Source organism: Melanaphis sacchari, unplaced genomic scaffold (assembly GCF_002803265.2).
Source record: "Melanaphis sacchari strain LSU unplaced genomic scaffold, SCAv2.0 Contig11_pilon_pilon, whole genome shotgun sequence".
In the NCBI taxonomy this organism is placed as follows: domain Eukaryota; kingdom Metazoa; phylum Arthropoda; class Insecta; order Hemiptera; family Aphididae; genus Melanaphis; species Melanaphis sacchari.
Genome location: NW_020270469.1, coordinates 5,649,024 through 5,672,114, shown reverse-complemented (window position 1 = coordinate 5,672,114; position 23,091 = coordinate 5,649,024). Strand labels below are relative to the sequence as shown.

The 23,091-nt window shown below is 37.2% G+C and overlaps 1 protein-coding gene across 4 annotated transcripts in view; it reads right to left on the bottom strand.

Annotated features, from left to right (window-relative positions):
• LOC112604406 (zinc finger homeobox protein 4) overlaps positions 1-23,091 on the bottom strand; it is a 98,480-nt gene that overhangs the window by 39,155 nt on the left and 36,234 nt on the right. For 2 of the 4 annotated variants that reach the window (XM_025353434.1, XM_025353433.1), the window contains exons 3-4: positions 19,742-22,584; positions 15,366-18,558 (exon numbers count right to left, since the gene is read on the bottom strand). In XM_025353434.1, the coding sequence (XP_025209219.1) occupies positions 15,366-18,558; positions 19,742-22,584 (6,036 nt within the window). Of the gene's footprint in view, positions 1-13,230; positions 13,448-15,365; positions 18,559-19,741; positions 22,585-23,091 lie in introns of those variants that run through there. The other 2 variants (XM_025353436.1, XM_025353435.1) reach the window with 2 other exon arrangements.

Below are 23,091 nucleotides of genomic sequence, written 5' to 3'. Positions count from 1 at the left end.
TATTAATAATATTATATTGTGTGTATTATAGTATGAGAGTGAACGCTTTGTATACCTATGTATACTATATGGTTGCAAGTGGTCACGCCGAAGACAGACCGCGGTTTCGTTCTTACAACCGTCGTATTTTATAATATAAATTATAATATTATATCGACGGTGGTAATATAAAATAAAACACAAAAAATTATAATGATAATATTATATTATGTAGATCATCGTGGACACTACGTTATTGGCAGCGGTTTTTCTGGTCCGTTGCGATCAAAACGAGACTGTTTTATCATCAGGCGCTGCACAAGAATATTCTATACGAGTATAATACATAAATACCTATTATTTGTATTATAAATAATATAAAGTTTAAATATATTTATATATAACGGTCGCTTGTGGTGCATGCGCGGAGGGGTACGTCAGAACGTACCTATTTTATCGCGTGCAACACTCGGTTTGACTGGGAAAAATTCGCAGAGAAAGTGCGGCGTTTTCGTTTCTAACGAAAAACGTACATAGGTATGCACCGTGAAATAGATATACGCAATATTATCATAATCGTTATGGCTTATTATTACGATTATTATTATGAATGTTTATTATAGATATTTCACAAACGTCAGTCGTATTAGTTGAACAGTGTATAATATTAAATATGATATATACCTACATGGCTACTTACAAGGTATATGATGTATAAGCTTTATAACATATGATATTATGGGCTTTATTTATTTTAGTTATAAACAAACTATCACACTAGCTCTTACCTACGTCGCACCGAATACCTTATGGTTAAACCTCTGTAAAATATAATAAATGTACCCTAACCTCTATATAAACACAAATAATAAAGGAAATTTACCAGTAAATTCGTTCAAAATTACAAACTTTTCATTCACGAGTATATACAACAGTTTATTGTGCACTCGAGTCATACAAGTCAGTAGTCGCATACAATTATTATATTCAACGATAACTACGGCGGTTTGACATTTTATCGCTATACTATTATATTTTTCACATTCAATTTGATGATTATTTTGGAGAGGTGTGTTGTAGAATGTAGATAACTTGATGTTATCGCTAGTATACGAGACTTCGACGATCGAAGCGGAAGGACACGAGCCCATTTATTACAACCATGTATATAAATATAAATCGAATACCTGCAGAGCATATCACATATTATATGTATATTATACATAGACATAGACGTGTAGTTTTGCCCCACTTCCTTCTCCGTGCACTGGCTTTCAAATATAATATACTTTTATTATTATTATTATTATTATTATTATACAGTTTAGCGTATTGTTTTTTTTTTGTTTTGCTTCATTTCTGACTTGGCTCGAACGCGTATATATATAAGGTCATGTATTAATCTATATAATATATAATACACACACATAAGTACATACATATATATATAATATAGATAGATAGATATATTTGTATTAGGCGTGCGTTTAATAACGACTGAGTATGTAACAATGTATAATATATTTACCGCACAGACGCGATTCAATTTGACCCTACTTAACCTAATTTTGTTTGAGCGTCGGGTTTTGCGTACCTATGTGTATATTATAATATACGACTTACAGTGATTATGACAACGGGAAACGAACGTGGGTGGTGCCGATTGAGTAGTTTTGATTTATTTTTTGACTATATTTAAAATATTATAGTGAAATTGGTGAAATAATGCAATATCAGATAATAGTGACGATCATTTTTATCAATTATAGTCGTTAAACGGTATATTATATAGTTGTACATGTATAAATATAATATAATAATATAATAATTATGAAAGTCAGTTATTTCATTACGATTTTATAACAATATAATTACTCAAATCGGACATTTAACAAGTAAAATTATCGCTTTTAAACGACCCCACGTTATTCACCAACGAGGGGCTAACTTTTTCTTTTTAAATAACATATAGAAAGCGGTAATTGTAATTTAAAGATTTAAACTTATCGATTATTAACTATAGTATATTGCTTAATAAATAAAACTAATGATGTTTGAACATCGTTTTTAATGCACAATATTTAAGGACGGTGGAAAAATCAGAATTGAGTAATTGGGTTTTTTTTTAGAAGAATAGAACATATTTTCAATTGGTAGTTCGATTTTAACAAGTATTTTGAAAATTAAAAATAAATACAATAATATGATAGACGAATGATAAATTCCACCGTCACGCTCATACACGTCATAATGTTGTATTTCAATAAAATACTATGATATGGCTAGCTTACAAAACGCCCTGTCACCTTATTCGGCGGATCAGGGAGTACATGATGATACTGAAATAATAAATAGGTAAAGCGTTTTTCAGTCTTATTGAAATATTAGTATTTTTTAACGACAAAGTCGGATGGACAAACGTTTGATAATAATTAATATCGCACGTATATAATAAAAACGCCATCGACCTCGTCCACGATTAAAGAACGCGTTTTCCCTTCGCGTGCATATTTTCAAAGACAAAACAAAAAAAAAAAAAAAGAAGGAAAAATATAGAAAACCGAATTAACGTCGTCGTATCCGAGACGCACTAATTTATCACGATTTATTATTATTATTGTTATTATCGTGTACCTATATTATAATAATACGTATAGAAATCGGGCGCGTACAATGCGACAGCCAAGCCGCCGTGTAGCGCGGTGACACCTTTTGTAATTAAACCAAGGCCACCCCCTCGTATGACCTTTAAAGTGAAGTTTTTATATACACGCCATTTGTCTTCTGATACCCCCCCCTCATACTCCCACGACGTACGTTAATATATTATAAATATATTTTCGAACCATTGTGACGGCGGTAGAGTACAGTGTAATGATATACGCGTTATATTATTTATAATATATGATATTATACACAGTTATCGTGCGCAGTAAATACCTATACCTATATATATATACAAGTACCTCTACCTATAATATATACGCGTCCGAGACACTTAACCGTAATTAACCATTGGCCACACGGATTTCTAACGTCGCGGAGGACGCAGAATAATAACAATCATATACGATGTACAATAGTTGTGTTGAGAAGGTACCTTCCAAAATAAATAATATAATACACGAGGCTCAGTGCAGTACCGATTTAAAGGTACTATATACGCATAGTACACGTTAGATGCGTGTGCGGGTCTTGGACGACGACGGTTAAAACTCGAAAAGTCATCACCGCAACACCGTCATTATTATTATTATTGTTATAAATTAGTATAAATTCGATACGATGTAATATTTTATTATCATAATATAATATGTACTATATAATACAGTATACCTATAAAGGTTTTTTATACATTATATCCGAGCAGCGGCACTGCACGGTGGTTTAACTATTACTTATTTATTTATTTTTCCCCACTCGGAATTAATCTAATAGACGTGTGTCGACGCAGCTGCGGGACCTGCAGCGACTCAGCGGTGGTAGTTATGAATATTGGGGGGGGGGGGGGGGAGATAGAGAACATGGGCGATAGCTGGATATTCATCAACAACTCTTTCCCATATATATATATATAAATATAAATAAATGCGCACGATAGTCTACGCGTATAACCGATATCGTTCATTAAACACTATTATCGATGCCGAGACGAGACGACGAGATTCACGTACAATCGAAGTCTAATTGGACGGTGCGACCTCTCATCCATCGTCGTTGATTAATATATATTATATGTTTGTGTATTTTTTTTTTTTTATTCGTTCTATATACGGCGAGCACTCCGTATTCACAGCCTCCGAATTCGCGATCGTAGAATCTGCACCCACATGCGCAATACGCACGTTGTATATTCGCATGTATATAGTCTGCTGTCGAATTTATGTCTAAACACACATGATATCGTGGTCTGTCTCGTGCTTGGCGAATACTTACGTAACTATAAATCGAACTAAATTGAAACCGTCTCAAAACTTTACCGCCACTCTAAAATACTATTGTACCAACTTATGCAACTAAAAGCTGATGGTAGCCTCGAATTTTTCTGTGTACGTCTCAAACATTTTTCCTACCAGATTTTTCCGCATTATATTGAACACGTTCGCGTATGGGTTATTTCTGCAGCGCAAAAATATAATAATACAATGTACGCCGTACATACACAATATAGTATATAATAGCGCAGTAAATAATATATATATATATATATGGGAAGTGTTGTTTCGCGCACTGCAGCAGGGCGAAAATAAAAGCACGCGGCGGCCATGTTTGCGGGAGCGGATAATCGAAATTTCATTATCAAATTACATACGAGCCCGCTAATGTACTCGTTTATAATACGACCCCGTATGTGTGTAAATATAGCAGTATATACATCACGTAAGCGCGACCCGTTCGACCGACGACGTTAACAAATGAACGAAACGCGTTCATAATATAATAATATTATACGTAGGTATATACATACACATATATAGGTTTACAAAATCAATATGCGCACACGATTATTATACATATTTTATTATTATATATGGTGTAATGATATATATATATATATATATATACATACCGCGATATTATACGCGCAGTGGGAGGAGGAGGACACGCCGCCGAACTTTGGCCTCGAAAGGATATTGTATTATATTTTTCTCTTACGGACGGGCGAACGGGTGTGCGAGTGTGTGCATACGGCGCACATGAATGGGCGGCACGCGGCCATTTTGTCCGTCCTCGTGTAATATTATATTCGCGAGCGCGCACACACAGCCTCCGCTAGGGATGTATCTCTGTATGCGAAACACCGTGTACTACTCACGCCTAGGCAAGTGTACCTAACCTGTATAACCGTAAGACGATGGCGTTAATAACGCATCGCATGTGTTTATCGGGAAAGAGATGTGCGCGAAAGACGAAAATAAATATATTATTGTAATGCGTTCGAACGCGAACGGTATTTTTGCGACGACGGACGTCACGATGTTATATGCATGTACGAGAGATAATAGGTAATAAGTTATAGGTACCTAATTGCAGATAATTGATGTGCAATAATATGTGTAACGGACTCAGAGACCTGCAGCAATGGCCGACTATCGCGTGGAAAGCGGGCGTCAAGATCTGTGAACGCGATCGATCGATATTATATTACGTATTTCGCCTACGCATATTATATAAGTATATATATATATTTGATAAAGGATGTGCATTAGAGAAATAATACTCATCGACTTGCGGCGCATATTAAACATGATATATAATAATTATAATCGCGTGGGTCCGGGTCGCACGCACAGACCGCGCCGATCGTGTGTTCTGCACGAAAAACTCGTTGCAATTATGACGAATTACGCGATGGGTGTAATTACCCGGTTTTATTTCATTTTATTTTTTTCCCCCGATTTCGAATAGACAGATAGACACACACACACATACACATACACACAAGCACACTTATAAACAAATTGCCCATTGTTTGTACGGTTATATGTATAGGTTGATACTGTATACGTCGGAGCGCGTGATTTACTCGACTTGGCGCGGGATGCACGTGATATTGTTACAGGAAAAAAGGAACGAATGAATTGTGTGTGTGTGTGTATGATGGGAACGATTTCGGACGGCCGACGTTTTTACGATTATTTTATTTTAATCGTCCGACACGCGATTATTTGGAATACGCGATAATTTCTATTTTTTTTTTTTATTATTTTTTTGTACAGCTATATTATTATTATTATTATACTTGTCTCGTTTACGAATATAATATATATCGTGTCGGGTGAAATCGCTTCGACTTTTCGGCGCAGTCAATGTTCGGAGGGAAGGGGCGCACTCTCACGGGCGCACAAGTAGATACAAATAACGCGATATTATATTATAATAATAACATACACCCACACTGTACCTACATAAATTACTAGGACACATAGGTATTGAAGGCGGTTTTTCGAAGATATTAGACATAGAAATGGGTAATTAAAAACAAAATACGATATAACATCATACATTATAATATGAGCCCTAACCTGGGCAGAGGTACCAAGGAAAAGTCAATCCTCAGCAGCGGTATAATTATGTCACGCCGACGACGGACTGTTATTAAAATCCGTTATACATATTTCCGCCCGCCATGCCGCCGCTCGTTACGCACCGATATCTCTGGCTATACTGTGCATAAGTACACTTTATAATATAATGTATATTATGCACGATGACGATGATGGATTGAACGCACGAAATTTCCGGGGCGAAAATTAGCGAGCACCGCGAGCTTATAGCGCGTGTCTCAATGTATACAACGTGTACAACGTATGACCACGAGTCGACGACTTTCAGTGGCGTGCAAACGAGTTAAGTTAGGCACATGTATAATAAAATATGCGAACAAACGTGGTTTTGACGGAATTCGTCAATACAGGCAATTGCGATCGGTTAACGATGTGAAACCCTATTAACATGTATATTGTAATATATAAATAAAAAACGTATCGTTGCGGTCGACTCGAGCAAACATGTAGTATAGAATACGTGTCAATTAGTACCTAAATATCATTCGACTTCTTTTTTACCGTAATTAACCGATTTTTTTAATCGCATCCGTCAATCGTTCTATACCTCCTTCCTCCCGCTCCACTGTTGTTCACTGACACGTCATCCACAACCAGCCACCCCATGCATATACGAACCGACGCCCCCGCCCGATCGACACGACGAATCGTTAGTGACGAATTCGTCACAGTTCGTGAATATATTATACATATATTAAAATATTTATGGCGGACAGAATTAAATAGATACGTCGCATATATACGCTACATTTTCAAGTTGGGTGTATTCAACGCGTAAATCACAAACTACCCTCTCGCCAGACCCACGGCGAGTTCACGGTTTCTCGACAGTGGGAAGGGGACGATAATAATTACTGCAGTCTGCAGATAATCCTTTTTTCTAGTGACTAAGTCGAAACAAAATATTATAGAAACCTGCACGCGTGCCTAAAGGACCCGACGACACAAAATGATGATCCAATAAACGGAACGATATAATATTATATTACGATAATAATGTATAAGTAATTACGATTTTTACGACTACGCGACATCGGCGAGTAGATCCGAACCGTTTTAAATGAAAAAATAACGAACCAGCGATGATCAATAATATGCACACGAGCTCGCGCACAGACCTTGACCGTTGCGGAACGTCGTGAATGCGCTTATGTGTGTGTACAACATAATATGTAATAGGTAGTAGACGACGAGACGTGTTGCAGCAGTAGATCATGTGTGCCGCCTCCGTCGTATGAATTTTCGTGGTCGGTCGACTTGAAATTATTTCTCGAAATTCAATTATTGCCTAGACCGAATACACGGTGTTATTGCCCATGTATTATGTACGGATCCGATTACTGTTTTGAATTTGTTATTTTTTTTAATTCATTCCACCCGTCACGTATCTATATACCAATACCGGCCTTGAGAACAAAGGCGTCTAAAACACACCGACCGGATATCGAAACGCAATGTATATACATCACAGGAAACAAAAAAGAGCAAATTTTAGTCGCTCTTCGCACGTCATACCACCAAATCCTGCAGGTGGGGGTAGGTTTTGTTATGTAATGTGTCACTACTGCAACAGCTATAGATACAATATTCTGTGTTGCAGCCTACACACCAACCGAAACCTGAGGAGTATGCAACATGATCATAATATTTATATACAGTTTTTTAGTATCTCTCGGTTTTAATAAAAAGAACTCGGTGGTCCGCAACGTATTTATCTCTGTGTACCAAATGTTTGAAATCATCATGGTATTACTATCGGTCATCGTCATTTTGCGTGGCGAGTTTTGGACGCAAAAATTCGTTGGTTTTTTTTTAAATCATGCACTGTCTTGGTCGATTGTCTTCCATTCGAATCAAGAAGCCGTGAATTAAAACAAAACCAACAATTACGAACCCAATTTCTATACGGACTGTTGTATACATAATATAATGTGGGTTACATTATAAGCTATAATAGCGTTGCACTATATAACGACGAAACGCCGCGCCTATAAGTATATAATTGTCGTACAGCGTACAGGAGAGGACGACAGTTGGTAATTAATTCTTGAAAAATGTTCGTCCCGAACGAGTCTGAAGAACGGTCATTATACACAACGACGGTTATTATTTATAAAATTTGTAAAATCCTTATTTTTCATCTTTCCGGCAAACCGGGGAAAGGAAAAATAAAACGAAATTATAATCGAGACTCTCCCGGGCTTTACGGCGACGGTGTACGATACACCTACCTACCCTATATCAACCAGTAGGTAGGTACATAACATTGGTACCTATATATGCCAGATATTATATCCGTATATAATTGACGTGATGGTGACCGGCCGGCAGACGCTCATTAGAGAGAAATTATTATTACTATTATTATTATCATTATTACTTTTAATCGTATATACTGGTAAATACGGAGTCATCTGACTGCAGTGGCGGCGGTGGTAGAATTAAATTCCGTCTACTACCTTTTTTTTTTTTTCTCTTTTCTTTTTTTCCATATAATTTCCGTACACACACTCGTCGTCCGCTTTTTATCTCGCCCGCGCCGCGCCAGCTCGGACGTTGTTATTAGACGCGGACGAAAACCCAAATGCGGCGGATTTCTAATCACTCCGGTAAACATTAAGTACATGTGTAATTTCGGTCCATTACCCGGGCGGCGGTGTCGGTATACGGTCGCGCGCAATCCTCACAACCGAATATAATATTATTATTATGACGTGCGGCGAGGAGACGGAGAGGAGGTCTCGTTTAAACGAAACCGAACTCGTAATAATAATTAGGGTTTATCGGGAGATTATAATTTCCTGCACACACGAATACGACGAGACTGCCGCGATATTCAACAGTAATAATAATAAACACGGTCCAGCGTCGTGTGTGTGTGTGTGTGTCGTTCTCACGTATTACATGGTACACCTATAACCGATGATTGTCTACCCGCGGCGACCGCAACACACGTAAAATATTGTACGGCGGCCGTTGCGGTTTTCGTCGCGCGGAAAACCCATTACACCTTGTACATTGATATCTGTAATTATTATTTTCATTTATTTTCGTTCGTCATTATTATACCACTCGATTGGTTTTCTGACCGATTAATCGTCGCCGTCGCCGCCGCCGCCATCTTTCGACTGTAATTTAGATTCGTTGTCTTAATATAATATGCATATCCACCTGCGGTTGGTTTCCTAGACCGACTACAAAATTTCCAAAAAAACGAGACATTGTTCGGACAACGATTCAAACATTTCAAACCATACTTGTCGTAGTTATTGTTATCATATAGTTATTTTATAGGTGCTTAGACCTGAAAACGTTATTGTCTTAACGCGCGATTTCTCCTTGGTGCGCAAACCTCTCGCGTTGCTTTTTTTCGTCATCGATTTATAGTCGCGGAAAATTCCTATCAAATTTTTACCTCATTATATCCTAGGTTAGGCGTATATTTTTTCAATTTACGAGACCGGCTGGTCGCGATGGTAGCGGACTTCGTCGATTCATGACTACGGCGCGACGGTTCCTGAGAGAAAGAAATCACATTGCTACAGTGGTGTTAAATTATTATACGTGTTGTTCTTTGATATTTTGATTGCCGTCCTGCGTTACATATTTACGGTGAAACGATTATATATTTTTATTCGATCCTCCGTGGCTAATACGCAGAGAAGAAGTCCTCGTCTCGTAATTGTTTTTTTGTCCCGCCCGGCGACGAAATCCTTGAATACGATTATTATTGTTGTTATTATACCTATCCGATATAATATTTCGGGGAAAATGACGGAAAAAATAAAAACGAATGTACCTATAAAAACGACACGATCGCCGCTTTCACCGGCCACGGACCACGTTATAGATCGCGGGAGCGTTATATAATAATATAATAATCATAATAATTTTTTTTCTCCCCAAATTCCTGCTAGTAAGTACGTGTTACATATTATATTATTTTTATTTCTCTTAATTTTTACTCGCGTTTAATATTATATACATTTTTTTCCGCTTCTCTTACCGCACACCGCCGAGGTGTGATACACGACGACGTAACGCACAAACGATTAGTTCCCCGTGCGCGCATACGAAATAATATTACTTTTACACACACACATAGTATACCTATGCGTGCGGGAGGAAAGACATATTACGTGTAATAAGTAATATTATGGCGGCCCAGTATAGTATACGTGTACACAGTTAACTACCAGCAGATATATAGATACACCTAGTAGAGTATCACGGTTCAGTTATTTCGGTTATTATTATTATTGTCGTCGTCGTCGTCGTCGATGCAACCATTATTATTATTACCACACTGTCGTCGTTCAATATCATATGTGTAATATTATTTCGTCATCGTACATGCGTATTATTTCGTCTTCATCTTTAAAACCAGACCGCCGCCGTTCGTATTTCTCTGCGATTTTCCCGAAAACGAAAATAAAATTACCGCCATTTTTGCATCCACCTAAGGGTCGAACTGGTTGCGCGCGTGCGCTCTGTTCCGTTCCCCGTGCATACATTATTTAAAATTTTACATACACAATAAAATTGTCAAACGCATAGTAGTACCTAATGTAATGCGCAACACGAGCGCCCCATCACATAATATTATACCTAGCGACCGCTAATAATAAAATAAATTATAATATTATTAGTCGGTAATATTATAATATATACCAATCGTATATATAATGTACGCGTAGAATATGTATAAGAATAATCGTCGCGAACGGAGGGTTTTCCCGGTATGGCCGACCCCTTCGGCCCCGAGAAGTGTTTTTCCGTTACGTCGTCGACAGTATAGGTACACACGCCCGCAGCATAAAGAAATTATACATTACTACGACGATTATTGTGCTGGGGGGTTCCTGCGATATGCAAATTTCGTGTTTATTGCGCTCGCGCGCGCGCGCGCACACATCCCGCACTACTACGACGGTGAATTATTATTATTATAATTTGTATTTATTATTGTTATTTTTATTTTTTTTTTTTTATACCACACGCGCTCTCATTACAATAATATACACACCACGGATACGATATAGTATTGCAGAGTGTATAATATTATATTTTTATAAACCGAGCGGTAGTGGTGGTGACGGCGACCCCTACGAACTTCCCTGCTATATGGTTCAGCCAGCCACAGCCACAGCCAACAATAGCAGACCCGTGCCGGACCTTTGCGGGTGTCGTCATGCAAATCGCGGGCCCAGCACGAGCCAATCCCAAGACTCTTAGCCATCGCCGCGGTCCGACCCCTTTCCCCGGGTGTGTCACACGGGGTGGTTCGTCGTCCACCGCCAGCTCATGGATTATACTATTTACAAAATGTATAATGTATTTTCGTCGTGCGCTTTATTGTATCGCTCTGTACCTATTATTATATACTGTAGTACAAATAAGCAGCGGCAAGATGGCCATTGGTCGTGTAAAAAAAACAAATAAAAATTATACATATTATTAGATATTACCTACGTAACATAAAAGAAGCAAAAAACTGCTGCAGGCATCATGCAAAATAAAACAAAACACATGTGTATTTTTTTAATATTGAGTATATTTCGTTTGTTCCTTTTTCATTCATTTATCTTGTTTGCAAAAAAAATCATCATCATCATATAGTCATAATAATAAAATAATAATAATAATAATCATATAATGTACACATACAAAACGAAAAAGGCATAATAAATAAAAATCGCGAAATAATAAAACGTATAAAACTATACAAAACGTAAAAAATAACTTCAAGTTATAATATGCGACATTATTTTTTTCCTCCATTATTTGGATTTTTTTTTTTTTAAGTATAAAATTAATACATAATTATTTTAAAAACTATAATATATAAAATGCAACCTATCTAAAATTACAGAATATCATAAACACGAATGACGCGAATCGCCAGGGTAAACTCTGTATATATATATTATATGAGTCTATAATATATATACTATATACACACACGCATATAATAATAAATAATGTATACGTTTATTCGTTATAAGATTAAATTAAATTTATATCAGATATACATTACACTTATATTGTATGCGTATATATAATAGGTGTATACAAGTAGAACGTTCAACGGTGAGTTTGCCGCCGAAGCGACTGTTTTTTAAAATTAATATTAACAGTCAAAACATAAACTTAAGAATATATAATATTTATATTATGTCTAAAAACTAACATGATATATGCGTATACAAACATATATATATAATATGTACAAGTATATATGAATACTTATTTATATACATATATAAATATATATATATGTAGATAAATATATATACATATATATATTTATTGATTTTTATAATATTAACATTAACGTGTTTATTTACACCAACAAGAAAAACAATATTTTTCTTATGAAAAACGTTTAAGGAAAGGCACAAAAATGTAACTAATTCAAAAAATTTTCTACAATGGGTGTAAAAAAAAAATAAGTGACATGATGGAATCGAATCAATATGATGAAACCAAAAAAAAGGAAATTTTATGAAAAATGTCTTTTGAGTTATAAACACACATATATATATATATATATATATGCTTATACAAACAGTCTTATGATTAGGGCTTCGCCATTTTGCAGTGAAGAAGGTATTGGTGGGATGGTACATCTCTCGGATGAGATTCGATTATAAATTTAAATATAGGGAGACAAAAGAAAAAATATCCTAGCGTATAGTTGACGACGATGACTAACAGGAAAAAAAAATACTTTTTTGGCCCTCCATTTCTTTTTTTATCACTTAAAGCTTAGTTTACCCTCTCCGCGTCGTCGAGGGTGGCAATAATGGGCAACATATATTGAAGTCTTTAATGTATTGCGTATACAGGCGAAGCCTTTTAAATTACGTTACAAAAAAGATAAAAAGAAAATAATAAATAACAAGCATACTCAAAATGCTAAATAATTATAAATAACCTAAAATATCACAATTTTGTCTAGGTAATAAATAATAACTAATACGGATCAGACACTTGGAAAATTATATAATGTTACGTGTATAATATCTGACGGCAGATTCGTCAATTTTATTATTATTTTTTTCTTTATGATATTAAAATTGAATTAACAATTTCATAATTTTTAATTGAATAATAAATTAAAAAAGACAATAATTATGAATCACAAAAAGATATAAACATAATATTAATGCGTTAACAATTTGTATACAAATAATTGATAGGTATAATTTATACCTAGGACTAACCTCGAAAGGTAATTTTAATATATTATCTTATATATCTACAAGGTGTACACTCGCAATCCGATCAGAATATAAAACGGTGAAAAAACGTCGTCGTCAGGTCTCCTGTGTTTTTGTGTTTTTGGAGAACAACATAATGTTTACGATTTTATAGCTCATTTATCACTCATTTCTATCCTACAAAAAAAGCGCAAAACAAAAGAAAAAATAAATAAATATAAATCATAAAACAAACGGCAAAATAATAATAATAATAATAATAATAATAAATAATGCATGCAAAATAATATTAATGGTATAAAAACAATATAATATGTATAATTAATTAATATATGACGAGTCAGAGTCGTAAGTATATTATAATATTATGTACGAGACGATATACGAGTGCACGCGCGATTTCTACAACGTCAGAGTAGTTTAGGAAGACCGCCGAACGATTATCGTCGCACGGGTGATGTATCGCGGACCGTGGTCATTGTGTGCGTGCGCGTTTACCTACGACCGCGTTTTTGTACAACGGTCGTAAAATATTTATCATTTTTTTCAATCTTTTCACACACATAACGTTGGTCACGAACGACGACACTTCGTTATGAGTGAAAAGAACGGAGTAGTGCATGTGTTGTGGAGGCAGACCTCTTGCGTACATCGTTTGATGAGAAAAAAAAACTCAATAATATTATATTAATATTATGTGACATCGCGGCGGTTAACGCACGTCAATTTCACGTTTGTAGGCAATATTATATTATTATGATATTATGGACACGAGCGCGCCTCCGTGGCGAGCAAACACGGCAGTAAATCGGGTAAGACTGCTGTTGTGCGGGTCAGGGGGCCATTATATAATAGGTACACGAGCAGAATTAATATTTCACCCCTATGGCGGTGGAAAACCACAATATCACCAAACGAAAAACGTACAGGCGACGGGGACGTAAAGCTTTCGCAGGTGGTCGCTAATTTTTCACGCCTATATATACGGGCGGTTCGGGGTGACAAAAACACGCAAGCAACGGACGCACTCGAAAACTGTTCTCGAGAAGCTACTGCCGAAGACAAGCCGTGCAACTGCAGAATGTATAGAACAAATATAATATGATATTATATTATTATATTTATATATAAATGTGTATCAGATCGGTCGGCCGCCGTTAATCAGAGCACTCGAATTTTATATTTTTAACACGGGGCTGATAACAATGAAAAACGAACTACACACACACACACACACACACACACGCATCGTACCGGCCCCAAAATATCAGGGAATCCTTTAAAACACACTTACACACATATAAATACAGTGTATAGAAGCGTTCTATTATTTCGATTCTTTTTTTTTTTTGTTCGGGGAGATGTTCTTTTCTCCGGTTTCACGTTCTACGTAACGAATTTTTGTAATAATCTCCGCCGCTTGCACACATCACCGTTGTCGGGGAGCGGCGGCAGTTCGACATTGTTTCCAAAATATTAACGTACCCCAAGCGAATCCCAGAGCGGCACAATGTGTGCGCCACCGGAGATGGTTTACGTTTGATACGGAACCCTTTTCATTAAAAATAAAATACATATATATATAAATATATCAATCGGATCACGAAAGAATTTGTATACACATTCGTGTATATGTTGCGTATTTTTTCATTTATACACCACTCAGCCGTTCTTTTGGTTTTAATGTCCTCTCTCTGTCTCACGCACACGGTCCCCAAACAGTATTAATAATAATAAGGTATCTCGATGACGCGGTGTGCGGCTTACGAATCACACACTGCAAACAGCGAACAATTTGCACGCTGAATGAAATTGATTTTGATTTTGGTCACACCCCTATAGGCATAATAGCTGTCCGTCCCGTCACGTTTTCTCAAACCGTGAATGTCGTTACCCGAATACGTATGACGGTTCGTCTTTAATATATGAAAGAATTGTATTAATAACCAATCGTAATTGCGGTTGTTATGGAACGCGAAGAGTTTTTGTATTGGTTGGGTATAATTCGTGTACGAATAGAACACTATACGTCTCATACTACCGATAATAATACTAATACTAATACTAATTATAACACTGATTTATGACTACTGACCTGGCGACGTCATCATGGCTGTGCCCGGGTGCATGAATCCTTGTTGGAAACTCACGCCCAGATTGTAAAGATGCGGCAACAAGGCCAGCTCCTCGGCGGTCATCTGTGACTGGTCTTTGCCATCCAGCTTCGCTATGGTGGCCATGGCTACAGCCTGTGCTACGGGTGACTGGCCAATGAGCCCGGCCAGCTGAAGCATCTGTAGCTGGTTGACTTGCTGGTTGGGCAGGTTGTTGTTGTGCGGGTCGCCTGGAGTGGGCGGCACCGTGAAGTCACCGTCACTACAGTTGCCCGACATGTCGGACACCGACATGCGACTCTCCACGTGCTGCTTTACCAGGGCGATGTGGCGACTTGTGAATATGTGGTCCTGGACGGAGTACTTGTGTGTATATTTGAATCGACAATATTTGCATTCGTCCGGTGGACCAGTTAGGTCTTGGTTTTGCTTCGTCTGCAGTTTATATTTCTTCTCCTTGGCCCGTGCGTTTTGGAACCACACCTGAACCACGCGCTTTGCTAAGCCGATCTCACGACCCAGCATCTCGCATTCACCCATCGTCGGAGTTTTGTAGTCATCAAACAGTGCTTTCATCACTTTCACTTGTACATTGCTCATCTGTGTCCGGTAACGTTTGTTTTGACTGCTACTGCTGCCACCCGGAGCGTTCACCCTCTGCTGTCCACTCTGAGTGCTCGACGCCGGCGATGCCGGGCTTTCGTCATCCATAATATCCGTGCACTCTGACATGCTGTCTTCGTCATCATCCTGTTCTTGATCCATACGTAAATCCACAGGCTTGCTTAGATCCAGCGGACTGTCTCCCTCCGGTTTGGTTTTCTCACCACCTTCGGACAGAACACCGTTCTGCATACTCGACTGTTGCATCTCCTCCATGTATCTTTTCAACGACTCCTGGTACATTTTTCCTAAATTTTCCACGTCATCCGAATTCTGATAGTACGGATTCGGTGCATACGTTTGGTTTTTTTGTCCAATCTCGCTCATTTGGGACGACGCGAACGAGTCCATACTGACATCTTCATCTGGAATATTATCTACGTTGATGTATCCTCTGGAACACTGTTCCGGATGTTTGGTCTGTAAATGCGATTCTAACGCTGATTTGATTTTGAAAATAGCAGAACAGAACGGACATCTCTTATTAATAGCTTGCGAATGAGCTCTGAACTGACCTTTTCGCTCTCTGGCCCTGGTATTTTGGAACCACACTTGGACCACGCGTTTCTTTAAACCCACTTCTTGTGCAATACTTTCTAACATCTTTCTAGATGGATTACTCTCGATTTGATATTTTTGATACAAATAATCCAACTGTTCAGGTAAAATAGTGGTCCTCAGGCGTTTGTCTTTAGTGAATTCGGTTTCTTTGTCACTATGGTCATCAAAGTCATCAAATGATCTTTTGTTATTCTGTTGCATCATAGACAAAATTAACGATGTAGGGTTAGCGTTCATTTCGGATGTACCGCTCATCTGTTGTGACTGAGATTGTTGTTGCTGGAGTTGCTGTTGCTGCTGTTGTTGTTGGTGTAATTGTGCTTGTTGTTGTAAAATTCCGAAAGCACTCTCTGGATGATAGGTAGGAAACAAATTTGGGTTCATTAAATGAACTTGTTGGTGTTCTTTCCACTGGTCGAGTTTTGTAAACACCGAATTACAGTGTTCGCAGTTGTAAACATTTTCTTTGTCGTGCGAAGAAGACGTTTGAATCGGTGATGTCGGATACGTCAAACTCGGAGTCGGCGTCGGATTTGGGGTCATCGGATTAGAATTTGCGCTTTGTCCTTGATGATTTTCTATAGTGCTCGAATTGGAATCTTCAGAACTCAATGCAGCTGCGATGTGGGCGGCCGCTGCTTGAGCTTGAGCTGACCTTTTAGCATCCTCTTCTTTGAAACAGTGCGTCTTTTGATGTCTAATAAGTTCATAATATCTCTGGAACACTAACAGGCATTTATTACACTGGTAGTTTAACCCAGGTGTTCTTTGAAATCGATTTGATCCCTCTTCAACAATACCTGGTGCAGGCTCTACGGCTGGCTGGTTTTCGTATACTTTTCTAGCTTTTTGACGGGCGTTTTGGAACCACACAACAATCACTCTAGGACTAAGGTTCAACAATTTAGATAGATACTCGAGATCATCGTCTTTCGGATAGGCGTTGTTTTCAAAGAACTCTTGAAGCACTTTGATCTGACAGTCTGTAAAACGAGTCCTATTTGCCCGTTTACCAGATGAAGTAGAACCACCAGAACCACCGCTGCTCTGGTTCATCATAATTGAATGCGGAAAACCATCGGATGAATTAGGAGATCTACCAGGGCTAATGCTTCTCGGGCCCGATTGTGTGGTCACCGACATTTGTGGTGGTGACGTAAAACTCGATGCAGATATTTTTGGTGGTAGCATATTGCTTGTAGAAATCGCATTAGACATATTTATTTCTTGATGTTGAGAAGTGAGTATCGAGGACAAAGTGAGATTTTCGGCCGCGTTTAAGTCAAGCGGGGACCCTCTATCGTGATGGAGGTACAGATTTTGTTTTTCTTCAACCGAATCTCTACGTTTGGATGGAGACTCAGGATTGCCCCATGGAAATTTCGTTTCAGGTTGACTGGTTTCAGCATCTTTCAGTTCTGGTTTGACTTGTGATTCCATCTTCACTGGAGACTCCAACGGTTGTGTAGTGAACGGTCTCGAAAAATTTTGAGCAAATGTTTGTTGTTGCGGAAATGTGGGCGTTTGACTTTGTGCTCGCGCTACAGTGTTATTATTCGGAGTGCTGGTCTGTAGAGGCTTCTTTTTAACAAACGTAGGTGTCTTGGGTGTTTCTTTAATGACAACGACGTCAGTGTTTTCGATTATTGGTATCGGTTGAGTTAGAGGCATTACTTTCGCCTCACCGGTTTTCTCGTATTCTTCCAAATTTAATGTAGTCGACGGTGGATTATTGAAATTGTACGGAGAATCTTTATTTCTCTGTCTTTCCTTGAATAATGTATTTCTAAACCAGTGTTTGATGACTTTAGGTGGGAGACCACTTTGGCTAGCCATTTCTTGGATTTGATCTTCAGATGGAGAATTGTTTATGTCAAAGTGAGCACGTAGGATTTTCAATTGATCATCAGTGATGCGTGTCCTCGCTCGTTTTTGTTGCGAATTTTGTTGCTGTAAAAAATTAAACCATGACAATAAAACACTAATAATAAAATAACTAACCATTGCTTAAACATAAAATGCTCTATGAGAAATTAATGACGCAACATGGTTCAAGCATGAAAATTAAAATCAAAAATACAGGTAGTAAAAAATAATAAGCACTGTACCTATAGATTAAAAAAAAAAAGATTATAATAATAAACCTATTGTGAAAAATAAAATAATAGTTTCATATTGTTTTCTATTATTAAATATATCTATAATATATGTTATTTTTTTCTATAATAATTTTCACACCATTGAATATTGAAGTGTAATGAGTTTATTTTAATTTAGCTATACCATTTATTTTACATGCAAAAAGAAATCGAACTATAAAATACAATAATTTATAATAATATAATAATTTATATATTATAAATATTTAATAGCGTATTAACATCATATAAAAATTATTTTTCATATATGTTACTAGAGAACTCTAGATTAATAATTATTTCATTTAATTGAAAAATAACTCATTAAAATGATAACGTATTAATTTATTAACATAAAAGATACGTCACAGCTAGTAAATAGTTGGTATTTTTTTCAGATGTCATACATTTTTAATTTTTAAACATAATTTATTTAATTAAAATTTAATAAAAAAAATAAGATGCCTATATTTCCTTATTATTATAATTGATTAAATATTAAGTTCATATAAATATTATTTTTATAAAAATGTAATTTTAATAATTTGTTATCATCACAATTTATGTTAAATTAACTTATATTACACTGTTTATTTTTTTGTTAAATTAATATACATTATACAAAATATAATATATATAAGTAATTTATATTAATATATTAGAACTATTAAAATTTAATACGTATTTTATATAATATATGCATATTGCATAATGTATATTCTATATTCAATAAATAAATGCATTAGAATCTAACGATTAGATTAATAATTTGATTTATAAAACAAAAATATGTCTTTAGTGTCTAATATTATATTACTTATTTTTGTTTAGGCTATTGAATTTAATTCACGTTGAAATATTAGTTGTACCCATATAATTACTTTATAAATTATTTTTCATTTTTTATTAATAGTTTATAAGATGTATAAATATGTATAAGTTATAATTCAGTCTATTTAACGCCCCAAGATACAATAATTAAAATCGGTACTCACCACTTGTTGCTGTTGTTGGAGTAACTGTTGTTGTTTAGCCAGAATTCCAGTCGGATCTATGGCGGCGGGTTGTTGTTGGAAAATTGTATTTTGTTGCGAATTCATCATGGACTCAAAATTTGGTGGCGGCATCATCATTGGAACCAACGGCGGTTGAAGATTCATAGCGGCGAGCGCTTGCATGTTGAGGCCCAAAGGTAGCCCCATACCGAGACCAGCCATACTGGCTACCATCATAGGATTAAACTGTTGTAGTTGTTGAGTAAGTTGCGACGCGGCCATGGCATTGAACGCCGCTTGCATTTCATTTAAGTGTTGTGCGACTGACAGAGGGATGTTCGGTGGCACACCAGACATGTTAACGTTGGACGGTTCGCCAGTCGACGATGTCGCCGCGTTAGACATGTAATCGGCGTTTTCTGTTTGTGCTTCGATGTCCTGTTCGTTTTCCGTTTTCACGGATACATCCTCGGACGGCGAACCAATCCTGGCTGTCGGCGTTGTAGTGGTGGACACGGATGTCGATGACGGCAATGACGTGGTTGTGTTGACCGTCGGCGGTTCGTTGCCCTTCTTTTCTATCTCACATTTAATTTGTTTAGCGTACTTTTCAAGAAAATCGAAAGGCACTAGATCCTTGTGTACTTCTTCACAATGAGCTTTCAGCACCCACACGCTGGAGAACTCCTTGTTGCAATGCACGCATGTAGACTTAGCAACTTCTGGCAAGTCACCGGTATCTTCTTCATTAATTTCATTAATTTCCTCCTTGACAGCGTTTGCCTGCTGTTCCATTTCTATCTGGGCGGTGAGCTCTTGCAATAGCTTTTCATTTTCTTTCCTCTTCTGGTGGTTTTCGTTAAATTGCATCACCAAATCGAACCCATAACTCTCCAAAAGCTTGTACATGTGCGAGTGCTTTTTACCTTGCAGCGCCAATGGCACTTTCAACAGCTGTTCTTCGGTCAATGTTAACTGTTGGGACGGCGATTTTGGCCCCTGCGCGGCAGCACTTAAGTTATTGGCCGCAAACGCTAGAGTCGGATTCATCGGCAACATACTCATTGGAGTTCCGAACATACAGTACAGCTGTTGGTGAGTGTTGAGTTGATCTTGGTTGGAAAATAAAGCATTACATCGTTGACAGCTTAGCTGGTTGCCCTTTTGATGGTGGTTCTGTTGTTGTGGTTGTTGTTGTTGTTGTGGTGGTAGTTGTAATTGTTGTTGTTGTTGTTCATCTTTACTGGACGCTTGGCTTTCGGCATCCTGTCGATTTTGTGACGGCGGTCTACTGCCTTGTTCCGGTTGCTCAATTATTGGTTTAGTCAAGTCCACCTGTCCGGCCAACGCGAGATCGTGCAGCTTTGAAGCTCTAGTCTGGTGCAAAACTGATCTCATATGAATGTCTAGTGTCGAGCCTTGGGTATAAGCAACTTTGCATATGTTGCACTTGTATGGTTTTTTATCGTCGTCTTCCGACGTCGAACCCGATGTCTTAGACGTATTCACAGCGGCAAAAGATGAATTGTTTGATACGATAGGTGTGTTATTGTTGTTAAGTTGTTGCTGTTGCTCTTGCATTGATCGCTTTAACTTGTGTAAATGAAGAACAGAGTTATAGTGCACCAACAGTATGTTTTTCTGCGTGAATGACTCTTTGCACACTTCGCACTTAAATGGCCGGTTGGGGTCGAGATATTTTTCCATTGGATAAGTTTGTTTTTCACCCTTACGATGCAAAAGCGTTTTGTTGTGATGCGTTAGGTACTTCTGGTTGGTGAATGCCACTTTGCATCGGTGACACTTGTACTTTCTTTCCGAATCATTGTAACCGTCTTCAGCTAGTGTCTGCCCGTTCATGTAATCTTCAATTAATTGCTGTTGCTTGAACGCGATAGAATCGTCACTATTGTCACATTCAGGTTCTTCGTCCTTTTCTTCTTCATCGTCGACAGACTCGTCGATTTCCATTTTTTCGTCAGCTGACTGTTCAAATTGGAGCATAGAGTTTTGCTTCAACGCTTCAAGGTCAGATTGCGCTAGATCTGGATGAGCGGTCTGCAAATGTTTTTGAAACGTAGCAACAGTTCTGAAACTACGTCTGCACAATATACACTTGGTCAGGTCTCTTATGGCGTGATACTGGGAATGCGCTTGCAATTTGTCAAGTGTTTTGAACGCCAAACTGCACTGATTGCACCTGTATTTGTAAACGTGTTTTTCGGACACCAGAATATTTTGCTGACCGGCGTGCACTTCGCGGAAGTGAATATGTAAATTCTGAACTGTAGTAAAATACAGGTTACAACCTTTTTTCCAACACAAGTATCCCGGTCCATTTGGCGTTTGTTTGATTTCGACATGACCAGTATCATTTTGATGTTGACACAAGTCGTCAATATTTTTGCACACTTTTTGACAAGTAGGACATTTATTTTCGTCAATATCTTGATCTTGAATTTCGTCAGATTTTTCAATTGATTTGTCTAAGTCGGGCGACGGTGGACTAGTTGAAGTATGAGGAGGGCTCTGCTGTGAAGATTTTGAAGAATTCAACCAATGTGATTGGTTGACCAAACTCAGCAATCGTTGGAGACCTTCGGAGTTTACACTGTGAATATTCATTAAATGCTTTTCGAAATTAATTAAATCTTCGAAAACATCTTGGCAAAGTGGACAATACAATTCATTTTTCTTTTGGTCGGTCGGAGTTAGTTGTTCTTGACCTTCAGTAATTTTTGGCGAATTGAGATTGGAGTCTAATTCAAATTGTTCGGAACTTTCTGCTTTCATTGCGTCCATAGACATAATTGGACTTTCGTTGTCTCCTTTGTTTTCACGATCTAAAAATAAAATGAAAAAAAATAAACATTTATATAAAATCTATATCCTACTATATTAAGTATTAACTGTATTAAGGCGGCGTTGTGGGAACCGAAGTCAACGGAGTATGAAAGCAACAATGGGCGTACCATACTTTGAATGAGTGAGCAACAAGAATAAGATTTTTGTTACCGTACAACCCGTCACTTTTATACAATTAAAGATAATTTAAAATGTAATCAAGTGTTCAGGAAAAATAACATTAAAGAATAGAAAAATAAAGACGCAACGGTTTATGTCATGTCATTGTGAGGTGGAACTTAATGTTGACTAATTAATGCAATTATTATCAAAACTTCATTTCGTGTTTTTTTTTTATTTCTTTGATAGAAATTAACCTATAAAAGAAGTAAAGATATTTAATAATCATCGTGAAGTTCTCAACCAATGAGATCAATTCTTTATTCCGTAAATGGCACACAATGATACGCGTCTTCACGTTCAGTGGTCTTTGTGCTGTCTGATAA